The 24,809-nt window shown below is 43.4% G+C and overlaps 2 protein-coding genes across 3 annotated transcripts; both read left to right on the forward strand.

Moving 5' to 3' along the window:
• The first annotated feature begins 356 nt into the window (after positions 1-356).
• f5 (coagulation factor V) lies at positions 357-10,344 on the forward strand. The gene is made up of 25 exons (XM_028394296.1): positions 357-589; positions 781-863; positions 1,427-1,549; positions 2,049-2,261; positions 2,350-2,511; positions 2,736-2,957; positions 3,033-3,198; positions 3,302-3,482; positions 3,564-3,660; positions 3,741-3,946; positions 4,169-4,316; positions 4,391-4,603; positions 4,682-6,617; positions 6,695-6,863; positions 7,327-7,563; positions 7,701-7,917; positions 8,014-8,193; positions 8,282-8,398; positions 8,475-8,546; positions 8,627-8,712; positions 8,794-8,949; positions 9,043-9,187; positions 9,313-9,464; positions 9,565-9,747; positions 9,848-10,344. Exons 1-25 carry the CDS (start codon positions 429-431, stop codon positions 9,992-9,994), a joined length of 5,772 nt encoding a protein of 1,923 aa, XP_028250097.1. The 5' UTR covers positions 357-428; the 3' UTR covers positions 9,995-10,344.
• A 1,649-nt stretch (positions 10,345-11,993) lies between these two features.
• rgcc (regulator of cell cycle) lies at positions 11,994-15,734 on the forward strand. 2 transcript variants are annotated; one of them, XM_028394578.1, is made up of 5 exons: positions 11,994-12,154; positions 12,266-12,439; positions 13,877-14,017; positions 14,126-14,188; positions 15,054-15,734. In XM_028394578.1, the coding sequence occupies exons 1-5, from the start codon at positions 12,127-12,129 to the stop codon at positions 15,059-15,061; spliced, it is 414 nt and encodes a 137-aa protein (XP_028250379.1). In that variant the 5' UTR covers positions 11,994-12,126; the 3' UTR covers positions 15,062-15,734. The 2 variants fall into 2 exon arrangements, with proteins under 2 accessions (XP_028250379.1, XP_028250377.1); XM_028394576.1 differs by lacking the exon at positions 15,054-15,734 and having other exon boundaries at positions 14,126-14,199.
• The last annotated feature ends 9,075 nt before the right edge of the window (positions 15,735-24,809 follow it).

Raw genomic sequence — 24,809 nt, forward strand, 5'->3', positions numbered from 1 at the left:
TAATGAAACTAAGAATTATTATTTCAACTCTGTAGCATACAATAAACAACCACAAATACCCAGTTGTTGGTGTGGACCAGCTGTTGCACATACAGTGATGTATGTTTCGGTTGAATTATGGCAACTTTATGACGTGATCCTGGAACATTCTGAGGTCAGAGAATTTGCGATGTCACTTACACCACACGGGGGGATGATGGGAATCTGCACACCCTTTATGGATGACTCACAGCAATACACATAAGGTTTGAATTAGAAGAGGAAAAAAGAGGGAGGCACAGTTCATTGCCCCGGGAGGCGACGTTTAAACATGTGGGTGTGTGTGTTTGTGTGTGTCACAGATAAAACACAGAGCAGACCTTGCTGTCACATCACAGCTTCTTGACTTGCAGAAGAGACCAGTCTCACCTGGAGGATTGATCCCAGAAATGGGGCTCTGTGCCTGGGCTACAGCTCACTGTCTCCTGTCTGTCCTGGTTCTTCTGTCTGTCCTCCATGTTAAAGCAGACCAGCATACACCCAAGGAGAGACACTACTACATTGCTGCTGTTGAGATAGAATGGAATTTCTCTGGAAATGAATCAAACAGGTAAGATACTGATGGAAATATTGAATTGATGAATCATTTTTGGAAGATACATCATTTTAGTAGCTTTGTCTTTTTTTATTTGTCCTTCATAACAGTTCAGTTTGTTATCTGACGTTATTGCTATGACGTATAGCTACATGTTGCCCTTTTTTTCTGTGCAGATTCATGTGTGTTTTTCCACTGTTCCTTAGGTTTGGTCCCACCTATAAGAAGGTGGTCTTTCGGGAATATGAGAAAGACTTCAGACAGGCTAAGACTCATCCATCCTGGTTAGGTAAATGTGTGAGGTTTGCATGTACTCACAGTCTGTCTGTCTGCTTGCATATCTGAGGAAACACATCATCCTGTCTTCACAATAACTTCCCAAAAGATATTGCCTAACTTTTTTGGAGTGGTGGGTTTAATTAGTATGTACATTATACTTATATACATTCTTATTATTATTTAATATCATTTTCAGCCAATGTTTTGCAGTCTTGTATTTACATTCTTATCCCAGGTTAATGATAATTGTCGCAGTGCAATAAATTAATGTAACCACATGCCATATACAGTTCTCAATATTTTATTTCATTCTTACTTAAAGTTTAGTTTAGGTCTGATTTAGTGCCAAAATACTTTTTATTTTAAGGAATGTTCCAAGGTTACATAATTATGAATCTTAGGGAAAATTGGGCAAACTGAATGTTTATGCTAGAATAAATAGGAGAGTGATTACATAAAAATAATGAGCCAGACAGGCAGTGGTGAGTCTGTCTGAAATCATCTCTGCATGTCGAAGCATAAGAAATGTGAATTTCAAAAAAACTTTTTTCAAAGGCCTTTCTTCCTCTGCAGGTCTCCTCGGACCCACGCTGAGGGCTGAGGAGGGGGAGACAATTGTCGTCACTTTCAGAAACATGGCGAGCGGATCGTACAGCATCCACCCACACGGGGTGGCTTATGGGAAACAGTCTGAAGGTGGGTGTCTATTTTCCCAGATGCAGAATTATCTAACAAATGTGGCTAATCTGATGAGAGTAGCAACGCAGCTGTCCCGCTGCTGTAGGGTCACTGTGGGTGCTCCTGGTGTTCCTCCTTCTGATAATTGCACAACAGCCAATAAAACAAACAACTGTGTTTGTCTTCTTCTAAAACATTAACCAGGACGGACAGATTATCAAAGCAGATGTTCTGAAGTCCAACAGGAAGAGCTGCTAACCTTTAGGAAATCACTTTCTGTCTGTGTCTGTACATACAGAACTGGATTTAGGAAATTAAGACCTTAATTTGCTCATAATACAAAGTTCAGAGTACAAACGAAATACAAAATGAAGGAACAGCTTGCAGGAAACTCTTCATTATGGCTTTATTAATGTATTCTCTGTAGACCCACACAGAGAGATGGAATCTACCTCCAGAATTTTAACAGTTCCTTGTTCATCTGTAATGAATGATTTTTTTTTGTTATTCTTTGCAGGAGCCAACTACTTTGACAACACATCACAAAAAGAAAAAGAGGACGATGTAGTGCAGCCTAACGGGGAACACGTCTACTACTGGGAGGTGACATCTGACGTTTCTCCACAGCCCAGCGACCCCACCTGTCTGACCTACACCTACATCTCCCATCAAAATGTGGTAGAGGACTACAACTCTGGACTCATTGGTACTTTGCTCATCTGCAAGCCTGGTAAGAAATAAAATGCATCCGTGGGGCTGCTGCTGCTGCTGCTTTAAGAGGAATTCATTTTGATGACTGTGTTTCTCCGTCTGTGCAGGCAGTCTAGATGAGTCTGGGAGGCAGATCGGCGTCCATCAGGAGTACGTGTTTCTCTTCGGTGTGTTTGATGAGAATAAAAGCAAGTACAGTCCTAATGTCCATGCCCCAGACAACCATGTGAAATACACCATCAACGGATACACAAAAGGCTCGCTGCCAGGTTAGTCTATACTAAACTCATTCAGCATCATAAACACATCTCAATAAGCCGCCTTTTAATAGCTGATAAATCATTTTGTACTACTTTTCCATATGCTCCTTTTGACTATATAAGTTCTGTGAATACTTTGCAATAGGTGGTGGTCTTTAGAAAAACCTTCACAAGGTGGTTTGTTTAAGAATGTGAAGGTAAAATACACAAAGTGACCCAAGTTTCCCTTCCAGATGTCAGCCTGTGTGCTTACACCTCCATCAGCCTGCATCTGGTGGGCATGAGCTCAGAGCCGGAGTTATTCTCAGTGCATATGAACGGGCAGGTGCTGGAGCAGGCCGGGCATAAAGTGTCCTCAGTGGGGCTGATCAGCGGCTCTTCCACCACTGTCAGGATGGTGGCTCTGCACACGGGTCGCTGGATGCTGTCGTCACACATCATGAAACACCTGGAGGGTGAGTTGTGCATCAAGAGATCCACTATTTATAGTTTGAACAGACATACATGAAATGTTATCTCTGTCATTGCAGCTGGCATGCACGCTTTTGTGGATGTAAAGAAGTGTGAAGGCTTCAAAGAACCCCAACGAAGAATGACAATCGCACAAAAACGACAAAGTACGGAGTGGAAATACTACATAGCTGCTGAAGAAGTTATCTGGGACTATACACCTAACATGCACCAACATATCGATGAGTAAGTAGACAAATGTTCAAGGCTCTGTGGGGCGAAATATAGCATATACAACTGTTTTAAATAACTCTAAATAACACAAAACCTCTTAATCTTCTTTGTTTAGGGACTTCAAGTTCCAGTATCTGAGAGAGTCATCAACACGTATAGGTGGGAAGTACAAGAAGGCGGTGTACACTCTGTACAAAAACGAGTCATTCACTGAGAGATTAGAAAACAAGCAAAGGAAAAATGAGCTGGGAATCCTGGGCCCAGTGATCAGAGCACAAATCAGAGATGTTATAACGGTGAGGCCATGTTTATCTGAAGGATGCAGAGATATTCCAATCATTTAACACTGACTACAGACTGTGTGTCTGCTTTTACAGATTGTGTTCAAGAACATGGCCTCCAGGCCTTACAGCATCTACCCACATGGACTGACAATAGGGAAGTCAGAAGAGGGAGTCAACTATCCAGAAGGAGGTAAGGATCTCATTGATTAAACACTTCTGTCCACTTTGATTTAATAACATGAAGTGTTTAATGAAGCATTTTGTTGCCAGGAAACCAGTCTCATGGTGTTCAGCCAGGTGAGACACAAACTTATGTCTGGACAGTGGCCGAAGAGGATGAACCCTTGGATGGAGATTCCCGATGTCTGACACGACTGTACCACAGTGCGGTGGACACACCACGTGACATCGCCTCAGGACTGATTGGACCGATCCTTATCTGCAAAAGTCAGTCCCTTAACGTCAGGAATGTGCAGGTAAAAACGGTTAATGAGCATTAATGAGTGTTTTGTGCAAATAAACGTAACAAGCAAACACGTCTGAAGCTAAAGCAATTTGCATTATATCTCCCCCTCCTGTAATTCAATATTAGTTATGTAATTAAAATGAGTTAGAAAAGAAGGTGTGTCTCACATACACCAGCATATATTAGTCTGTAGTCTGCTTTAAGTCACATTTCCAACGTGTTGTTTCCGCAGCTGAAAGCAGACAAGGAGCAGCATGCTGTCTTTGCTGTGTTTGATGAGAACAAGAGTTGGTACCTGGATGCAAACATTCGCCAGTATTGTGATCGATCCAAAGTCAACAAAGCAGACCCGGACTTTTATAAGTCTAACATAATGCACAGTAAGTGTCACCAATATATTTTATTGATCGGCCATCCTGAACTCTAGTTAACGTTACAGTAAATACACTTACAGCCATTAATGGATACAGCTATGAGAGTGGCCCACTCCTGGGCTTCTGCAACGGTGAGGTTGCAACATGGCATGTATCCAGCATCGGCGCACAGGACTACATCCAGACAGCCACCTTCTATGGCCACACATTTGAGCTTCATGAAAGGACAGAGGACTTTCTCAGCCTTTATCCCATGACTGGAGAAACCATCACAATGAACATGGACAACATTGGTGAGTCAGTGATGATAAGTATTTTCTGAATCAGAATCCTTTACACATCAATAGTGGCTGACCTCTTTCCTGATCTAGGTGTCTGGCTCCTGGCGTCCCTGAACTCCCATGAGACGACAAAAGGAATGCGTGTCAAGTTTCAAGATGTTGAGTGCTATCGTGACTACCAGTATGAATATGAGGATGAAGACACACTTGTAAACAAAGAATTTACTGTGTGGAAGCCTCCAACATTAGATGATCTCAAAAAGGAAGAGGAGAAGCCGGTCCCCGCAAAGGAAAAACCAGAGGAACCAGATATGTACACAGATACCTTTGCAGAAGAGCTGGGTCTCAGGTCTCTGAAAAACAAATCATATGTTTCAGATTTAGAGCTGCTGGACCTCTCCGTCTTTGACTATGATGTTATTGATGTGCTTGACGGTGATACAAATACCACCTTTATTTACGCAAAGCCAGATGTACAGAATGACACTTTGTTTTCAAGCTGGAGGGATGACGTAAATCTGACAACAGTTCATCTTCAGAACCGAAGCATCAGTGAGAACACAACGCAAATACAGAACAATAATACAGTATCAAAATTAGATAACTCATCTGTGTATCAAGTAGAGAACAGTGTGTTGCTACAGAATGACAACATAACTTCAAACAGCAATGTGTCTGAATTTCTCTCAGACCCAGATTATGTCTCTGAAACAAAGAATATGACAGTTGACAATGCTACAGCTTCATTAAATGTGTCTGCAGAGACTAAAAATCTTACCATAACTTCAGAAGAAACTACCAACCTCACTATGACATTGTCAGGGAATGTGTCAGAGGAGAGACTCACTAGAGGAGATGTGTTCTCTTATTCAGTACCTTTGCCTACCATCGACAGTCTCAACAGTACCCAAAACATCACTGAATCTGCTGACAGTCTGAATGCTGATGATAATAACACAGCAACAAATCATGCTAACATGTCAGTAGATGCTACAGATTACTTGTTGCCAAGTCCAACAGCTGATGTTGGAGAGGTGAACATCAACGCCACAAACGGATACAACTTAACCGAGTCAGTGCTGACAGACAACACCACCAGTGCCAATGACTCTTTGGTCACCTTTGAGTATGGACTCCAAATGAATTCCTCTGAAGATGTTCCAGCCAATTCCAGCCTTGAAAATGTTACACATAATCTGGATCCACTAGGGATGAGTTTAGAGAGTAGGGAGAATGCCACCGCTCTGCTTGATGAGTTGACCAGCACATCTTCTGTGCAAAGCTCCTCCAATGAGACAGGTAATGTCACCGCCTCTGTTGGTGCCATTTCTAAAAGCAGCAGTTCTGAAGAGTTAAATGTCTCAGAGAGCAGTGAAGAGGTTTTTATCTACCTTAAAGAAAATAATACAGAGGTCATCAAAACCTCCTCCTACAAACCGCAAGGCTACAACTGGACTTACGATGGAACTCATAAAATGGAACCCATGGAGATTCCTGACCACATGAAGAAATACTTTGAGGAGCAGACCCCTCAGACAACACCACCTCCCAAAAAGACCAGGAAGGTGAACCTCCGGAAGAGACCCCAGAAGGGCCAAGGTTTAAAAACAAAGAAAAAGAAGGAATACATGCCTCAGGCTAGGAGTGGTTTACCATTCTCACCTCGAGGATTCCACCCAGGAATGAGCCCTCGTGGCTCACGACCCATCTCACCCCAACCAGTGTCTGATGAGGAGGAGCTCATTAACAACCCTGTGGTCATTGGTGTGCCTCGACCTGATTTCAGTGACTATGAGCTGTACCTTCCAGGTGATGAACCCCATCACCTGGGCCTGGATGAAGCGGATGTGAAAGCAGACGAATATGAGTATGTGATGTACAAAGACCCTTACAGTAGTCTTGAAGACATCAAGAATCTCAACATAGATGAGACCACAAAGTACTACTTGAAATTCTCAGGTCAAAATGTCAAGACTTATTTCATCGCTGCTGAAGAAGTAGAATGGGACTACGCTGGCTACGGGAGGTAAACTCAGTAGGAAAAGGTTATAAGAAACCAGGACACACACACACAGATAAAAATAAATGTGGTTTCTGACACAGGAGACAAGAAAAGTCTCTACAAAGCAGCCGAGAAACTAAGTTCACCAAGGTGGTGTTCCGAGGGTATATGGACAGCAGCTTCACCACGCCTGATATCCGTGGGGAAATAGATGAGCATCTTGGCATACTGGGACCTGTCATCAAGGCAGAGGTTGAACAAACCATCATGGTAAGACCGCCAGCATCAGTCACAGCATCCAATTGTGTGTTTCCCTGTTGACGGCCAGATGTCTGTACACCACTTTCCTGGTAACTTTGTATTTTAAGATGGTATTTTATGATAGCTAATGAGAGCTGCTAGCAATACTCATTAGGATTTAATTAAATTGAGATTTTCATAGTAAATCTTTTCTATTTCTATTCTATTATTATTTCTATAATTTAATTGCAGTTGTACAAAGGGACTGTACTTCCACATTTGCTTCATTTCAAACCCCCACAGGAAGTACTTCTGAGCCCCTCAACCAGGCTATCTGGCTGCTGGTAGCAGCTTCATTTTTACCTAAGAAACAAAAAAGTTTTGTGTCTTCTCTTATAATTGTTTTGCATTAAATTAAATCAGTAATTCTCCAAAATGTCTTTCTTTGAAGCCCTAACGACACCAACACAGAACATGTCTTTTTGTCTTGCAGGTGGTGTTCAGGAACAATGCTAACCGTCCATACTCTTTACACCCAAATGGGGTTTCCTACACTAAGCAAACAGAAGGTCTGTCCTATGAGGATGGCTCCAAGTACTGGTTTAAATACGACAACGAGGTCCAGCCCAATACCACCTTTACTTACTTATGGAAAGTCAACTCTATGGTTGGGCCATTACCAGGAGAGTCTAACTGTCGGACCTGGGCTTACTATTCAGGTGTCAATCCTGTGAGTAGTTTATCCTCATAATAAATTCTAACTAAATGCAAGTGTATAATGGCAGGAAATTGTGGATTTTCTAAACTAACTTTAACAGAAAACACACATTTTATGATGCTAAACCTAGGGTTTGCTCCGTTTTTAAGGAGAGGGATATCCACTCTGGCTTGATTGGGCCTCTGCTAGTGTGTCGAGAGGGCACCCTGGACAGGAAGTTACTGGACATGAGGGAGTTCACGCTGCTTTTCATGACTTTCGATGAGTCGCAGAGCTGGTACTATGAGAAGAACCATGAGATTATGCTGAGGAAAAACCGAAGGAGAGCTTTGGACCCAAACTTCAAGGAGAACCTAAAGTTCCATTGTAATGAATTATCTGCTACCATTTGCTATAGTAATTATTAGTAGAACAGAAAGACCACCAAAACTAAGACTTTTTGCTTTTTATATATGTCTGCAGCCATCAATGGTATTATCTACAGCCTGAAGGGCCTGAGGATGTACACCAACCAGCTTGTCTGCTGGCACCTGATCAACATGGGTTCACCAAAAGACTTTCACAGTATCCACTTCCATGGCCAGACATTCCTACACAAGAAGACCACCAGTTACAGACAGGCAGTTTACCCACTGCTGCCAGGTAAGGAGCATCCAGTTTGCAACAGAAATCAGAACCCAATCATATCAAAGATGCTTTTGTCAATATTTAAACTGAACTGTCCTTGCAGGGGGTTTTGCTACTCTGGAGATGTACCCATCCAAACCTGGCCTGTGGCAACTGGAGACAGAAGTTGGTGTCAACCAACAGAAGGGCATGCAGACCCTCTTTCTGGTGTTAGATAATGGTGTGTACATACAAAACATATTTACAATCGGACTCTCTAACTACAGCAACTTGAAGTTTGCCTTTATGTCTTGAAGACTGCTACCGCCCACTGGGTCTACAATCAGGCAGCGTGAAAGACGACCAAATCACAGCAATTAACACCAGAGGTAGGCATTCTGGCTTCTGTTTGGTCCAACTGCAACTTGCTCCCAAGAGTGATGATAACATTTCCATACTGTATTTGCAGGATACTGGGAGCCTCATCTTGCCAGACTGAACAATCAGGGTAAATACAACGCATGGAGCACAGAGAGGAACAACAGCTGGATTCAGGTATGTGGTGTAGATATAGTTAGAACCATGTTTTCTAACTGTATACTTGCTGTTAGTGTAAATACAGTCTGCTTGCTATAGGTGGACTTCCAACGACCCGTAGTGATCAGCCAGGTGGCCACACAAGGCGCCAAGCAGATGTTCCACTCACACTTTGTGACCAGGTACTTGATCTCCTACAGCAACGACCGCCGGATGTGGATTTTCTATAAAGGAGACAGCAGGGACTTCAGGAAGGTGGGACTGGAGGAGTTTGGTCAGCTCACTGAGTGATATTACAAACTTCACCATACATGTGGGTGATCATAATGTTAATTTATGTTGGTCCAGGTATTCTCTGGTAACCAGGAAGTCTATGAGACAAAGAAAAACACCTTCTTCCCTCCTGTGATTGGACGGTACATTAGGCTCCACCCCATCACCTGGTACAACACAGCCACAGTCCGCATGGAGTTTTACGGCTGTGAGCTTGATGGTAAGGCTTCAGCCACCATGGCCAGCAGCTTTTCAATCACAAATTTAACGCACATCTTTGTGTATCCAGTCTGTTACTCAGTTTAGTGGCAAATGTCACATATCTAATAATCTCCTGCATCCAAGGATGCTCAATGCCTCTAGGGATGGAGAGCGGCCTAATTGAAGACCGTCATATCACAGCCAGCTCCACTGCCCCCAGCTGGTACTCTGGACCCTGGAGACCTTCACTAGCACGGCTTAACAAACAGGGCACCATCAATGCATGGAAGGCCAAGGTAGTAGTCCTAACAGACAGCTCATCTAATACATTCAGAGTCAGCGAAACACTTTAAGATCTCTCTCTCTCTCTCTGTCTCTGGGCCTTCTCCTCCACAGTATAGCGACATGAACCAGTGGCTTCAGGTGGAGCTTCCACAGGTTAAGAAGATCACTGGAATTGTAACACAAGGAGCCAAATCTCTGGGCACAGAGATGTACGTCAGTTCCTACGCTCTGCAGTACAGTGACAGTGGAATCCACTGGACCCATTACACAGAGGATGAGAACCAGTCCTTCAGGGTGAGCTGTGACAGAATTACGTTGGACTGTCTAATAAGTCTCAGGGAACTGACTTTTGTTCTTTCTCTTTCTCTCTCTCTCTCTCTTGCTCACAATCTAGATTTTCCTTGGCAATACAAATAACAATGACCATGTGAAGAACTACATCTATCCTCCCATCTTCTCCCGCTTCATCCGAATCCTCCCTCAAAGCTGGATGAACTCCATCACCATGAGAATAGAGCTGCTGGGCTGTGATTTTGAATAATAGATAAATGATTAACCATGCACACACATTCACATGCAAGCAGAATGTAATGTAGGTTTGGACATAAGCACCTCCACTCTCACACATATACAGTTGTTTATTATGCATATCGCACACAGTTTTATTGCTTCAGGCATTTGTTAAACTCATCATGGAGTCTGTGGAGCTGTGGCTTCATGAATTAGGACTCCTGCCTGTGGGAAGTTTCCATTTCCAGGCTTGGATGTTCAATCAAGTTACAAAAGGATAATACAGCATTTCACAATTAGGAATTATTGTCAATAGTTTTATGTATTTTTAAATGTCAAGTTTTCAAGTTATCATCAGAAATAAATCTGAATGAATGTAAATATGTAAGTAGTGATCATATAATTTATATTTAAATAAAGATTTCTTGTTATTCTGTGTCCTTCTCAGTGATGTGTGAGTGGATTTTGAGTCTGCGCAGAGTCTTGGCATCCTGAGAATGAGCATGGGAACTCTGATATCTTCTCACAGTGTCTGGAAGGTGTCACTTTTAGCACCTCTGCTGAGGCCCTACCCGTCATTAAGCAGCACCTGACGGGCCTCCAGAGTCAACAGACACGTGCAGCTGCAAACACATGTTATGTTTATCCATTTGCTGATCATGTTAAACTGGGCACTGGAGGTGTGAAAGTCTCAGCATGGGTGCAGTACTCCCTTCTGATCTGTGGAGGGAAAATGAACTCACAGACAGCTTTATTGGCCGACTGTCTGTCTGGAAATACTGCAGGTAATATTACTGTGGCATGGATTTATGAAGTTGTTAAGAAGAAGAAAAAGTGGAGAAAGAAGAAGAAGTTTAGTTTATTGTCATTTAAACTACATAAGAAGTAATGTAATTAAGGGGGAAGAACACCAGCACACAAAGATCAGTTGCAACTGTTTATGTTTGCCACCAGATGTCGCTCCAGGTTCACTTTGGCTGTAGCTCAGGCTCAGACTAAATTATGTTCATGTCAGTGAGATAGATACAGGATTTGGTCTGATCAGATCCCTCACTGCTTAAAGATTCTGTCTGAGAGTATTTAAATAAAAAATATTGTGTTTCTTTGAATACACTCTATTGCATGTTTTTGTGTGTTCACTTATATCAGGCATATGAATGGATTTCTTGGTGTTGTTGATGTGAACATCGTGGTTTTCTCAAACAAGGATACGGGTATGACAGGAATGGGAATAACCTGGCTTCTCCTCTGTTCCAGATGAATCCAATATCCTTTATGTGACGAAGACCAGAAATCAGAATTAGTGTCCTGATTTCAGGTCTTGGTCACATAAAAGATGTGGGTTTTTCTAATACTGTTGCTGCTAAAAACCCGATACATGCAGTTTATAATTTTAAACTCACTTACTAACAAGGCCCAGGTCGGTGTTAACACACATAAATATGGTTGGAGGGCTAAATATAGCATCTAAACTCTCCATCAGAGTCAACAATCCTACTTGTCAAATGATTTCAGTCAAATGTTTGCATTGATCCAGATTAAGAAGTGTGTTTTTGGCAATACAAATAACAATGACCATGTGAAGAACTACATCTATCCTCCCATCTTCTCCCGCTTCATCCGAATCCTCCCTCAAAGCTGGATGAACTCCATCACCATGAGAATAGAGCTGCTGGGCTGTGATTTTGAATAATAGATAAATGATTAACCATGCACACACATTCACATGCAAGCAGAATGTAATGTAGGTTTGGAACTGTGAACCTTCCTCCTGCCTTCATGTGAACAGCACTGGGTCAGGATTATAAATATCTCCTTTTCACACCTCTGCCTGGTGAGCGACACACAAGTTGTTTACAAACATGCTTTTTATGAAGGAGACGTCAGGGGTGTGTAACATCAACCGGGAAAAGTTTTATTAGCCTCTCGCGCGCACGCGCGCACCCACGCACGAACACACCCTCCCCTCTCTGTCCTACTCCTCCCTGTCACCGCCCCCGCTGAGCAAAGCTCGTTAAAAAGCGGCACTCCTCGGACCTGCACGGTTCAGTTCAAGACCTTCAGCGGTATTGCGCACTGGCACAGACCGGAACTTTACACTGAAGGACATATACGCATATAGAAAACACAGCTTTCTTAGGACTTAACTGGATAATTGATATCATGAAGTCTCCCAAGATGAAACCCCAAGGTACCTGCAAGTTCTAATCCTGTTTTTTTGTTGCTTTAATTTATTAACAGTGTAGCTTTAAATCCAATTTACGCACAAGAATCCAACGTGTTTTTGCGCTTTTTCTTGCAGCGAAGTTCGTCAAGGAGGATGACCTGAACGATGTACTGTGCGAGTTCGACGCGGTGATCGAAGATTTCACGTCACCGGTGGAGAAGCGACACTTCAGGTACGACGAACACCTGAAGACCATGAAGAGGAGGAGCAGCGCCAGCGTCAGCGACAGCGGCATCAGCGACTCAGAGAGTGAGTAGGGAGGAATGATCTGATTCAAGTGTGTTTTCTGCTTCGAATGTGACACCAGAAAGAAGTTTCTGGTTGGATCAGAGAGGGTTACTTTGTTGTTGTCAATTAGTAGTAACTCTATGAAGGAGGTCAGGCTCTTATCATGTACCATCGACAGCGCAGACTGCCACATTGCTGCACGTTCAGGGCGCAGAGATGGAGAGATAGAAAGCGAGAAGGAGTGAGAAAAAATAAACTTTGGATGAAGCTACAGCGCTGCATATTTTGGCACACCTGTCCCTATATTGTGGCTGCTTTACTGTCATGTATAACCATACAGATTTTTAAGAAGCAGCTGCAGAAATGGCCCCAGGCAGGCTGTAAGCCAAAAGGGATGAAGCACTGAGAAAAATATTCTCCATGTGCAAAGATAGTTTGCCAAACTCAAGGAGCAGGGAGCAGGACATACAGATGGGGAAAGCGTGTGTCTGTCTGTGGAAACATTTAGGCACAGAGATGATCATCTGGCCACATGCATGAAACAACGCTTGAATATACACAGATGATGACGATGAGCTTGCACTGAAGGTGTTTGGACCTGTTAGTGTCACTTAATGTGCTTGTTGATTTGCCTAAGGGATCAGATTCCTGCCTGAGCTCTGTCCTCTCCATGGCAGTCTAATAAGGGGGGACCTGTCCACTATTGTCTTGCAGCCTGATGGATGGACTGACTGTTGAAAGTGCAGATAAATGACACAAAAGTGTCTGTAGCCCAGAGTGCCTGTGTGTGTGTGACAGAAAGAGTGAAGGATATAGATGGCTATGACAAAAAAGGAAGCATAGGAATGAGGTTTCAGGTTCAAGTCAAACACTGAGGTTAAACTGTGTGTGTGTGCGCGCGCCCTGTGGTGTGTGTGCGTCCCCGTCTTTGCACTGTGTGGTGGCAGAGGTGCAGGTCACAGAGGGGGGGATAAGTAGCTGCTTGACATCTGAGCCATGAAGTTCAAATGGAGTTCCGCAGGGATATACACAGGCTAGTTTTTTGTCACACACACTTCAGATCAGGGATGCTGATGCTTCTGCAAAGCTCATCTAAACAAATAGAAAGCTGTCTATGATATGTGCTCCCTACAGGAGCATGCTCTGTTATCAGCCTCTAGATGTGTCAAAGATAAATCCTCATAACTCTCAAGAGCAGGATGACTTCAGAGACCCCTCTGTTCAAGAATGATATTTGTATCGCTGCCACGTTTGAGAATTAATTATATTTTTTCTCTCTGGAAGAAGAGAAGCAGCTTTTGCTGAACTTTTTTTGTCGATGCATGTGCCGCATATGTGTGACATAGAGGAAGCCTGTCATTAGAGGAGAATGCAGTGATTACACCCTGAAGCTGCTCCACTGACACAGATGACACTCGCTTCATCCAATTTGTTGTCTTCTCTCCTTTTTCGGAACAGGTGCCGAGTCGCTTAACAGAAACAGCTTCAGCTTCAGCGATGAGAGACTCAACTCTCCCACCGTGCTCTCCCCCACCATGCTCTCCCCCACTGTGTTCTCCCCCACCACCCCCTCACCTCACCCTCTCCTGTCACCTAAACGTAAGCTAAACTTCTTTTTAAATCCATCACAAACCATCAGAACCCAGTAAAAAAACGGCAGTGTGAAGAACCATCATAACTTTCTCACCTCTCTCTTTTTCCCTGCAGCCAAACTGGGTGACACTAAAGAACTTGAGGACTTCATCGCCGACCTTGACAGGACATTAGAGAGTAAGTGCTAATGCAATCTGGCTGTCAAAGCCCCCTGATGAATTAGCCCGCATGCTGGCGCCGCCCGCTACTTGGGATTAGTAGGAGCGTTTGTTCCCCATGTCAGCTATGCTAATGACCACTCGGAGTGACACAGGAACCACTCCCTTTAGGTTTCTAAGAAACAATGATGTTTGAGCAGAGGCACGTAATGTGGACCTTTAGGCCTCTGAGGTTACACTGGAGAGAGAGAGAGAGGCGGCGTATTTCTGTTTACACATCACTACGCTTTGAAAAAGGGGTGGTTAATCAATAAACACACACCACATAGCACATTCTTTTCTCCCTTTCAGTGTGTTGCTTGTATAAATATATATATTTAGTATGTTATGTGCAACGCAAATCCTCTTATGTCTATAAAACGGGAGTATTTCTTTGCAAAGGACCTGGAGACAACTTTGACATGCACAAACAAACCTGAGAAGGCGATAGGAGGTGGTAACACAGCTTACAATCATACATGGTTCATTTGTTGGATCTCTCCTGTACTCGGGGCTTGTGAGTGTTGGAACTTGCATCAGAGTATGAGGAATGTGCACTGGTGCAAAACTGGGCTGAAACTGTAAATGTCAGGAATGCAACAAGAAGCAAGTAGGAGTTAAACATATTTCCACCTTCACCAGCCTGCTCTTGTTTTGGACTCGCGGTCCCCATCTCTCAGTCAGTCAGCAATCACCTGGCTCCCCCCTGTTAGCCTTGGAGAAAAGCGTGTTTATTGGGGCCACCACTGTTTACTGTAAAAAAAAAAAACTCTGAGAATAGAAAGAAGCGACGCAGGAGCCAGGGAGTCCCGTTCTAATCACGTCTGTCTTCTGTCTCTTCTTAGGCATGTGACCCAGTAGCTACCAGCCGTCTTGGAGTGTAGCCATGAGGGAGGGAAAGAGGGAGGGTGTGGAAGTCTGGACCCCACCTCCCCCTGAACAGTTCATATGCACCTGCTCCCCCACAAAAATCAGAAACCCACCGAACAGGATGCAGCTGGATGGCAACCAGTCAACCTGGCAGCGCTCTGGACTGCAGGAAGGGTCAAAATTAGCTTTGCATAATGACAACACTCAACAGCCGTGAGGTGATGGACCCCATGATGAGTTAGGAGGATATTTTACTTCAAAGAGTCACTGGAACCGAAAACATCCCAGCACACACACACAGACACATACACACAGGTCACACAGGTCACACTCCCTCATCCAAAAACTTGAGAGTATTTAAAAATGGCTTTTTATAATAGAAATATATTTGTAATTTTATAGAGCTTCGTATTGTAAATGTGTCTCTTTTTTTGTGAAATATATTTTTGTATCATATGTAAATAATAATTCTATTTGCCTTGGACAGGACAGTCAGATTCAGATTTGACACATGTCGACTGGAGTAAAGTTGATTAAATGTGAACTAAAAACTTAAATCGCTCTCAACACAAAAACTGGAAAGCAATATGTGTATTTAATACAGTTAATGCCTGCCAGAGATGATATTAAACTATGGAATATTGTTCTTTTACTAACTCATGGCTCCTCTCTTTATTTTTGACTTCACATACACTTCCCTCTTTCTGTATGCTTCACTGACCTGCTGATCTACCCCAATTTTTAGGATCAATGCTAATGTGGTGCCCCCAAAATCAGCCCCACAGTAACTGTCAGTAAAGCACATAAATAGGTGAGATGTTCACTTCCTTTCAAGCCTGTAATTTAACGCTGAAATAGATATTAGCCGTCTCTCACCCCCTGTGCTCATTAATCAACCACTCAACAAAGCAGGGGTTATGTAACTTCTTTAGCAACAGGGTCTATTTCCAGAGGTGGAGGGAGACAGCATGGTGTGACCCCCACCCCATCCAGGCCCAGCAGCAGCTGTGGCTAAAGTGGTCTGATGTCAGAGGCACCCCTCTGTCTGCTGACCAGCAGAGGTCAAAGGTCATTGACACACTTCCATATTGGTTCCAGTGCAGCAGGTGCAGACTGTCTATAAAGATGGATGAAGCCTCTGTGATGTCACCCACAGTTTTCCTGAAGAGCTCAGTGTGGCTGCTGCGCACCAGTCTGCCTAATCCAAATATGGGCAAAGAGGAAGAGCCTGATGAGATCAATGATGTCTATAGGATTGATCCAGCCATAGGTGGTCAATGAAAAACTGCAACAAAATCTTTTTTGGATCCTACATTTCCCATAATGCAGTTTGGTAGACACAGGTTGTTCCTAGCTGTAGAGGCAGCCATGATGAGAGCTGTTCTCTAAATATTAAGGGATGGAGCCTTACTGCTGCATTCATTATCTCATCAAGCATACACTAGACCAGTGATTCCTACCCATGGGCCCATTCTTGGTCCACGAGCGCCAACTAGTGGGCCGCCGCAAAAAAAACTTTCAGTTATGCACCTGTGGGCCGCAACGCAGCTTCCCACCGCTTGGTGGCAGCGCGGCGGTGGCCAGACGTTTAACACGCTCTAATAAGCAGCAGCAGAAGAAGTCAGCTACAAACATTTGGCTGAAGTTACGGAGAAGTTTTTAAAACAGAAAAATAAAGATGAAAGTGGTGCCAACCTTTCCTAAAAAGCTAAAATTCTGCGCAAATGACTTTATAAAGTTTGGCTTTGTGAATGGGGAGGAGTGTGGGCTAACAATATCCAACGAAGCTCTGAAGCCTTCAAAGCTAACACGGCATCAACAAACCAAACATCCAAAGCTGGTTGGAAAGAAAAAGGAAAATGGGCTTCAGATACAGAGAAAATCTGACTGGCAACGCTAAATGTGCTTGGAAATACAGCTAGCTCGTAGCCAGACGTGTGGATGGAGGAGGAGAAGGAGTTGGTTCTGCCGCGGTGCCGTGAGATGATCGGGCAAGAAGACCACCCCCCTCTTCAACGACACGTGAGTCACTGTATTACTGACCTGGCCGCAGACATACTGCATCAGCTTCTGGAGAAAATTAAAAAATATCCCATTTGCACTGTTAAACCAGCCGAATATCCTACTTCAAGGGAGAAATAGCAACATGTTTTTGTTGCAGACAAAGTTCAAGCTTTCAAGAGGAAACCTGCTTTGTGGACTAAGAGGGGCCAGGAAGAGAAAATACTTTCACAAGGTTTTAGCTTGTTAAAGTGGACTTGATTCTTAAATACAAATCAGACCAAGACTTGGATCACACAAGTGTTACTATTTGAATGGGCCCTGGGCCACTTTAAACTAGGAAAATTGGGCCCCGAGGTCAAAAAGGTTGCAACCCCTGCACCAGACCACATGTAAATAAGGGTGTTTTTACACCTGGTCCCTTTTAAAAGAACCGAACTCAGTCCTCTAAGTGGACCAAAAAGTGGACCACCAGAATAAGGTCTCAGGTCTTTTTGTGTTCACACTGTGTGTTTATTACAAAGAGGACTGGGTTCTCTTTCTCGTCCAATTCAGCTTTGTTGGGGCCTCAGTCATCTTTCTGTTCAAACCAGGACCTCTAGAGCTCTCAGACCCCTGCTGCACTGATTTCTGGGCAGTTCTCACTTGAAGCAATATGTCTGCTGCTATGCTTGCCTCCTCCTGTGTTTTCTGGTTAAATTCATGTGCACATTCATAGGGAAAACAGGGCTATTTATTACATATGAGCACAAAATGCCATGCTGCTGCCATGCTTTGGATGTTGTGTTCTCTACCTCTGAGTTTTCACCATCGCTACAGTCACTACGGCAAGTGAAAAGGGTTATAATACAGTGAAAAAGGCAGAGTGAACCCGGTGCGCTTTGTGTTCACGATGCACTTATTAGGCGAACCGTTCTGTAGACTTTTTAGTTCACTTCAAGTGGGGCCTGAGTACTGAGTATGGTTGGAGTGTTCACTTGTGCGCAAAAAATGCTGAGTCATTGATCTGAGTTCGTTAGGAGGGATGAAAAATGTGAAAACATCCAAACTGTCCAGGCGTTACTGGATGCACCTGAGCCTTTGATTTGACTTTTCTGAATTCATAATGTTCCATTAAATCCGCTGCTGTTCTCTCGTCTGCAGACCCGGCCAGCCTGCTATTATAACTCCATGCCAGTCTGTATTAATCTGATGGCAGGAAGCTGGCACTGAGACACCATGTCTCCATGGTGTTTCCTCAGTAGAGTTGGCAGAGGGAAGCTGTGGGTACAGTCCTACTGACACTCCGCCTATCTGCACTCTGGTGTTTGGAGGGCGCCCTGCAGCTGGCGTTGATCTGAGAGACTATGTTGACACAACACATGATCCCCAGTGAGCAGGCACTGATGGGGGTGCCCTCTTGGCAGCAGTGGTCATCTTTTTTTGGCCACATAGGTCTGTGTCGTAGTAGAAGTGTTGGCCTTGGCTAGTGGACAACCAGAGAACTGGAAACTGGAACTGGAAGTGTGGGAAAATCTGAGGAGGCACGGTTAGAAGAAGATACACTGATCCAAAGTGAATAGAACTTTCAGCCATATGTCAGCCTTTGCATTGAGATGGATTCCTATAGGAGGCCTCCCTGAGACTGCTCAAGTGGTCGTTCTATGAATAGGCTGGGCAGAGACGCACAGATGTGTGTCCACATCACAAAGAGACAGAAATACTCTGAACCAAATATCAGGTTCAGCTTACTGCTGGGTCTTTACATCGCTGGGGTCCAGATGTCTCAGCTGGCAGAGCAGAGAAAAGGAGACATTGATGAATGTGTTCACCTTGTTGTTGCTTCCTGGATGAGAGGTTTGATTTGGGTTTTTTCTGAGCGGGGCTCACAGGTTGTTCTAGTCCAGTCAACTTTAAATTGCATAGTCTCATAGATGAAACTAAAAGTACTTTGGTTGTAGCTGTGAAGCGGTTTTAACCCTATTTATAAGAATTGGATATTAAATTTGAAAGGATTGATATTTCTGATGTTAAATGTGAAAGCAGAATTTGTTTAAGCAGCAGCTCAGGAGTCGACCATGTGATGCGTTTTTAAGTCACCTGATGGACCTTTCACAGTAAATGAGTTCTGGAAGCAGGCTGCATGCAGGCAGACGACCCCTGAACCTCTTCCCCTGCTAATGACAGGCTTCCAGCTTTAACAGAGTCCAGACCCATGCAGATGATTGACAGGCAGGATTGGCTGTCATTTAGGTAATTATTACTGCCTCTCCCCAACCTCATTTAGCTCCTTAAATTGCACATTCATTATGATCTCCATTTCCTCTATCAGACTGACTCTTCTATGACCTGACAGACTGTATTTGCAACCCTGATTGTGTACTGTAGCAGCTACGTTAGCTCCACCTGATAATATCTTGAAAATGGCTCTGGGGGGATGGTTTGTGTGTCATGACTGAAGTCACTTCGAATGGTGCACTCATGATGAAGATTGGCCTCATCACCACCTCGGAAATTTAGTCACACAGTTTAAGGCAGGCAGAGGCTTCAGACACAGACACACACACACAAAGCAGAAACTACAGCCGCTGGGAAGGCTGGACAATGTGTGGGTGTGTTGGTGCTGACAGAGCGGTGAATTTACTGCTGTGGAAGTTCATGCAGCTCGGTAGCAGGTGCTGGATGGTTTTCTGAAGACTCATTACATCAGGGAAGAACGTCATGGGAAGAACATGTGACTTTTCGGCTTGTTTGGTTGCTATGAAACATTGTGGAATGAAAAATCAGGTTGACATTTTTAATCTGAAAAAAAGACATAACTGAGGGTGTTATGACAACAGAATTAAGTCTGTGAGTTATGTAAAAACTTTTGCCCTTTACACCCGCTGCAGGGGGGTTAGTCTGTGAAAACCTGAAACCTTTCTGTGGTTTTCTTTGTGAATAGCGATTTCTCTTTTAGTTGTTGTTTTTTTCTCAAAACATAGGATCAATTTGTAAGTCTGCAGAAAAAAGTTACAGTTGGTGGTGTAAGGACCAGTTGGAAAAATGACCCATGGAGTCATGGAACCTGCTCCCAAAGCCTTGTAGGACTTGTAGTTTCTCAATGCTAACATGTAGATTGTTTAGCTTGACGAACAGAGCCAGTGTCATATTTGAACTTTTCAGCTACAAAAAGTATGCCTTGCAGAATCACACTGGGATCACCAGGATTTCAGCCAGTCCTCAAGACACAGCTGTCTGCTTTGGTGACTCAACCTCACTTCCTCTGAGCTCAATCTGGATAAAGTTTTGTACAAGGAGGAATCAGGAAACTTGGGTTTTTTTAAGGTCATGATGCAAATGAAGTTTTCTGCTTTACAGAACAGCTGGTGTGAGACAGGCAAATATCTGAAGAGAGGAGAAAGGAATAGAGGACAAAAAAGTATAGAGGACACCCAAGTATGTAAACGCAGCTATTTTTCATGAGTCATGCCGGATGTCTACGTGTGAGTTCACATATGGACTCTGAGTCAGTGTGCGGTTTATTAGGGTGAAGTGTGACCACATATTTCCCGCTGATGAGTCACTTGAGTGTTGCACATATGATGGATGAAGAACCCCCAAGAGGAAATATGATGACTGCATTCTGCTTTTGTCAGCAAAGTGTAATCCAACATGTGCAATTAGCATGTTAACTATGACCCTGTATGAACGCAAAAAAAAATTATGGACAAAATGACGTACAGAGAAAACAGACAGATCCCAGATGGTCGTCTGTTGTCATGCATTTTTTTTTTATTATCATTTCCGACTGTCTGGTCCCCATCTGTTGCTCTCTCTCCATTTCCGTCCATTTATCCATCTGTCTTTCTGCATCCTCATAACCAGCTCCATAAAATATTTAACAAAACCTCAATTTCTCCCCATGTCCCTCCTCTTTCCTCTTATCTGTCATATAAAGGAGTGAGCTGTCACCACAGAAACTGGCACTTTCAGTGGGCATGCACCATGTTCATCATATGTTCAGTAACTAAAGATTTAGTGATGTGGAGTCACTGCAGAGAGAGAGAGAGAGAGAGAGAGAGCGAGAGGGAGAGACAGAGAGCCTTAGGCAAACTAGGAGAAGAGGAGGAGAAAACAAAAGTAAATTATTACCTAAGTGCTGTAAACATAACGATCTCAGGGCAGATTTGTGAGTGAAACTTTACTTTTCCGTGCATCTAGTGGTTTTCCTGTGCAATAAAGGGGTATATTATTAACCACACAAATAGCTTTTGTTTTTCCCTTCCACATACCGTGCTTTAAAAAAATCTGACTGGCAGGCTTCACAACTTGCCTTTTGTGCCTTATCTTCAGATTCTAATAATTATAACATGTACTCACAAAACAAATGCAACATTTAGACATTTAGTCCTTCTGATATGACATATGGTTATGTTGATGCTAATAAAAAATATGCTCATATTGCCAGATGTCATCAGAACATGGGGCCGATGCAGCCCCAAAAGTCCAAGTAAAGGCAGGCTAGGATAGTTGACAGGCATCAAGCCTGTCTCAGGGTAGTCGTCAATTTTGGGGTCCCCTAACAGCATTTTTCTTGTAGTACCTACCACCTGCTTGCAGTGCATGTTGCATGACTATTTTTTTCCATTTGTACGTTGTATTTGAGACTTTCCCCTACATGGGACTAATATAGGATTATCTTATCTTGTTTTCAGTTGTAGTGTGATAAATTCTCAAGGGCCATGACACAAATCCTTTAATGGGAGGTAAACTCCAACAGACCATCAAACAAGTCATGACTGAGTCATGACATCACCCCAGATAGAGACATGTGAAGAGATGACTCATATGTCCTGCTGGTTTAGGTCTCAGAGGTCTTTACTGTTGCATGTTTGTTGGAAGGTTCCCCCAGTGTTGAGTTGTTCTCTCACAATGTTCCCCAGTGCAGCCACAATGACTTCTCTCTTCTTTTAGTAGAGGCAACAGCAGAAAACCATGGAAAGAAGGAGAGAAAGAGGGAATCCCCATTTAACTGTGTGCAGCTTAGATTCACCCTTTTTACCAGCGAGGAGAAGAAGGACAGTCTGAGATGACAGTAAACTGATCAGTGTCCATATTCCACATCTAGCACTCTGACAGTCAGGGATACTGGAGGTTCTAACATACTGCTGAGGAGGTGAAAGACAAGCTGTCATTCACAAAGCTCTGTGTAATTACACCCAAACCACAAATCTGTGGGGAGTCCCAGAGCAGTGCTGGCAAATAGACTTATTATTTATTTATATCAACATCATAAAACAGGCTGAAACATATTAGAAAAATGGCAAAAATACATGACATGTATTTATCCCACATTCTATAGACGTGCTTGTTAGGTGATTTGGTGACTCTAATTGCCTGTAGGTGTGAATGGTTGTTTGTCTGTATGTTGCCCTGTGATGGACTGGTGACCTGTCCAGGGTGTATCCCGCCTCTCACCTGTAGTTAGCTAGGATAGGCTCCAGCCCCCCTGTCACCCTGCACTGCATGACAAAGCGGGGTTGGATGATAGATGGCGGACATGAGATGTGAATGAATTAATGGTGAAATTCGCAAAATCAAAACCATAGCATTCTGGAGCTATGCATCACATTAAATATTTATGGAAAAATATAGGTAATTTTCATTCATCTGCACAAGTAAACATTATTTTACTTATTTTACTAAGTAACATAAGGCCACTGTTAATAATTAAACTGCTGCCAGCTGAACCTTCCTGCTGCTTTCACTTCTCCACCCTCCTTCTGTGTCTTCTCTCCACCCACTTTCTTTGTTTCCTTTTCATGGCTACTGTAAACTTGTCCCTGCCTATTGTCTATCATGTCTGCACTCCTGTCACACTACTTGACTGCGGGCAGTTCTTAGGAGTGTGGGTTGACTCAGCTTCTCTTTCTCCATTCCTCCCTGTCAGTCTGTGTTTGTGCTCCCTGCCCCCAGGTTACAAAGTTGGGTCAGGGTTGAAGCTTTTGGGGCAACAACAGCAGCCTGTCATTAAGACTGAGTTTACACGTGATGAGGCCTTCCATGGGAACTGGACCCTGAGGGGAAAAAAATCACCTTAAAGGTAGGGTAGGAGATTTTGAAAACTCAGTGAGAGTCAGCCAGATTTCGAAAGTCCTCTGATGCTAATGCTTTACCTGAATTTAGAACAAGCCAAATAGCTTAGTGAACTAGCTGTAACATAGCTACACTAGCATTGTGGGTGTTATAATGATAAATTGCAGCCAAATATCAGCTCCTATAGTGTAGATGCAACCAGCGATTTAGTTGCATTTTCATTTATTTACAGTAAATTCTTACAATTTCCCCTCGATGTCACTTTATAATAGTAAGACCTTCTGCTCCAAAATTCAGTTTTAAATGGCAGTAGTCATTTTAACAGCATGCATGTCGGCACTTTACACCTACAGAGAGGCTTCTTCAGCTGACACCTCGGGGCAAGGTTTCCCATTTAATGCACTGCAGAGCCTGGAGGTGCTCAGTTCATCTTCAGCAGGGGAAATCACCCAAGATAATTACTGCCTAATACACACAGTGCAAACAAACCAAACACAGTCCTCTGTCTAACAACAGGCAATGCTTTGTTTTAGTGCATTTGTTTAAAGACTTTCTCCCTCCTCTTGTTCAGATTTATGGATGTTACTGCCACTCAGACAATAAAGTAGAGTTGGACAGGCCTTTTAAATGTGTACACACTTGCGTTTACACAGTAGAGCTCACTGACTGTGTGTGTGTGTAGGAGCTACTTGTCATTCATAAATCACAACCCAAATGAGAACAGTCAGGATTTGTCTTTAAATCTGTTAGATTTCTGTTTGAGATACAAAATCACTGTTAAATCTAGGTGTTCGATCAGTCCTCGTCTTGAAGCTGAGATTTTTATCAGAACAGATAAATAGAACTTTCCAGATGCCTGAACAAGACACTGCATGCTTTACCCTCACTGAACTCCACTGAACATTTGTCATGAGAGGAGAATTATGTAGAGTTTAACCGAGAAAGCTGTAAGTCAGCTGGGGAGGGGAAGTAAGGTCCCTGATATACAGCAGGGGCCCAGTGTCCACAGGTCAGGACAGATACCTTTACACTGGTCGACAAAACAGCCATAGTAGTGGTGTAAAAATGGGGGGGGGGGGGGGGGGGGGGGGGCATATACCTCCTTCAAAATCAAAAAAGTGGACAAATTATTAATAAATTCCACACATAATTGAATTCCAGAAACATCTTTATGTAAGTGTGCGTGACTCGTGTTGAGGCCCTGTGTGACATTAGGGAGTGACAAAATAAAACCTTTACTGTTGGCAGAGAAGAAAACTGTGCTCATTCAGAGAGGCATTTCCTGACTGTTGAGGTAATTAGGCCCATCAAGGCTCAGAGGCACAGAAATAACCAAATCTAACTGTGGATATACTCTAATTAGGCCCATTAGTGCTCATGCTATGGCTCTCTCACTCTTTGAAGAATTGCAAGTCGCCTCCATTTACTCCAGTGTTTGTAATCTGTCGGCCCATCCGGCAGCAAAATAATATTACAGAGAAGAAACCATTGCTGTAATCATTGAGGGTGATGAGATCCAGGGAGCGAGGGAGGGAAGCAGAGAAAACGTCTTCCTGTGTAATACCAAAACAACCAGACTGCTGGCATTTAGTGAAATGCACACACACACACACACACACACACACACACACACACAAACACACACACCCCCCTACACCTCCTCCACTGTTGCT

This window comes from Parambassis ranga, chromosome 21 (assembly GCF_900634625.1).
Source record: "Parambassis ranga chromosome 21, fParRan2.1, whole genome shotgun sequence".
NCBI lineage: Eukaryota > Metazoa > Chordata > Actinopteri > Ambassidae > Parambassis > Parambassis ranga.

Excerpts from the sequence above, each read along its gene's own strand:
- f5 (XM_028394296.1), top strand. The coding sequence starts at position 429 with ATGGGGCTCTGTGCCTGGGCTACAGCTCACTGTCTCCTGTCTGTCCTG. Across the intron at positions 864-1,426 it reads GACTCATCCATCCTGGTTAG|GTCTCCTCGGACCCACGCTG; the intron begins GTAAATGTGTGA and ends CTTCCTCTGCAG. Across the intron at positions 2,958-3,032 it reads CATCATGAAACACCTGGAGG|CTGGCATGCACGCTTTTGTG; the intron begins GTGAGTTGTGCA and ends CTGTCATTGCAG.
- rgcc (XM_028394576.1), top strand. The coding sequence starts at position 12,127 with ATGAAGTCTCCCAAGATGAAACCCCAAG. Across the intron at positions 12,440-13,876 it reads CGGCATCAGCGACTCAGAGA|GTGCCGAGTCGCTTAACAGA; the intron begins GTGAGTAGGGAG and ends TTTTCGGAACAG. Across the intron at positions 14,018-14,125 it reads CCCTCTCCTGTCACCTAAAC|CCAAACTGGGTGACACTAAA; the intron begins GTAAGCTAAACT and ends TTTTCCCTGCAG.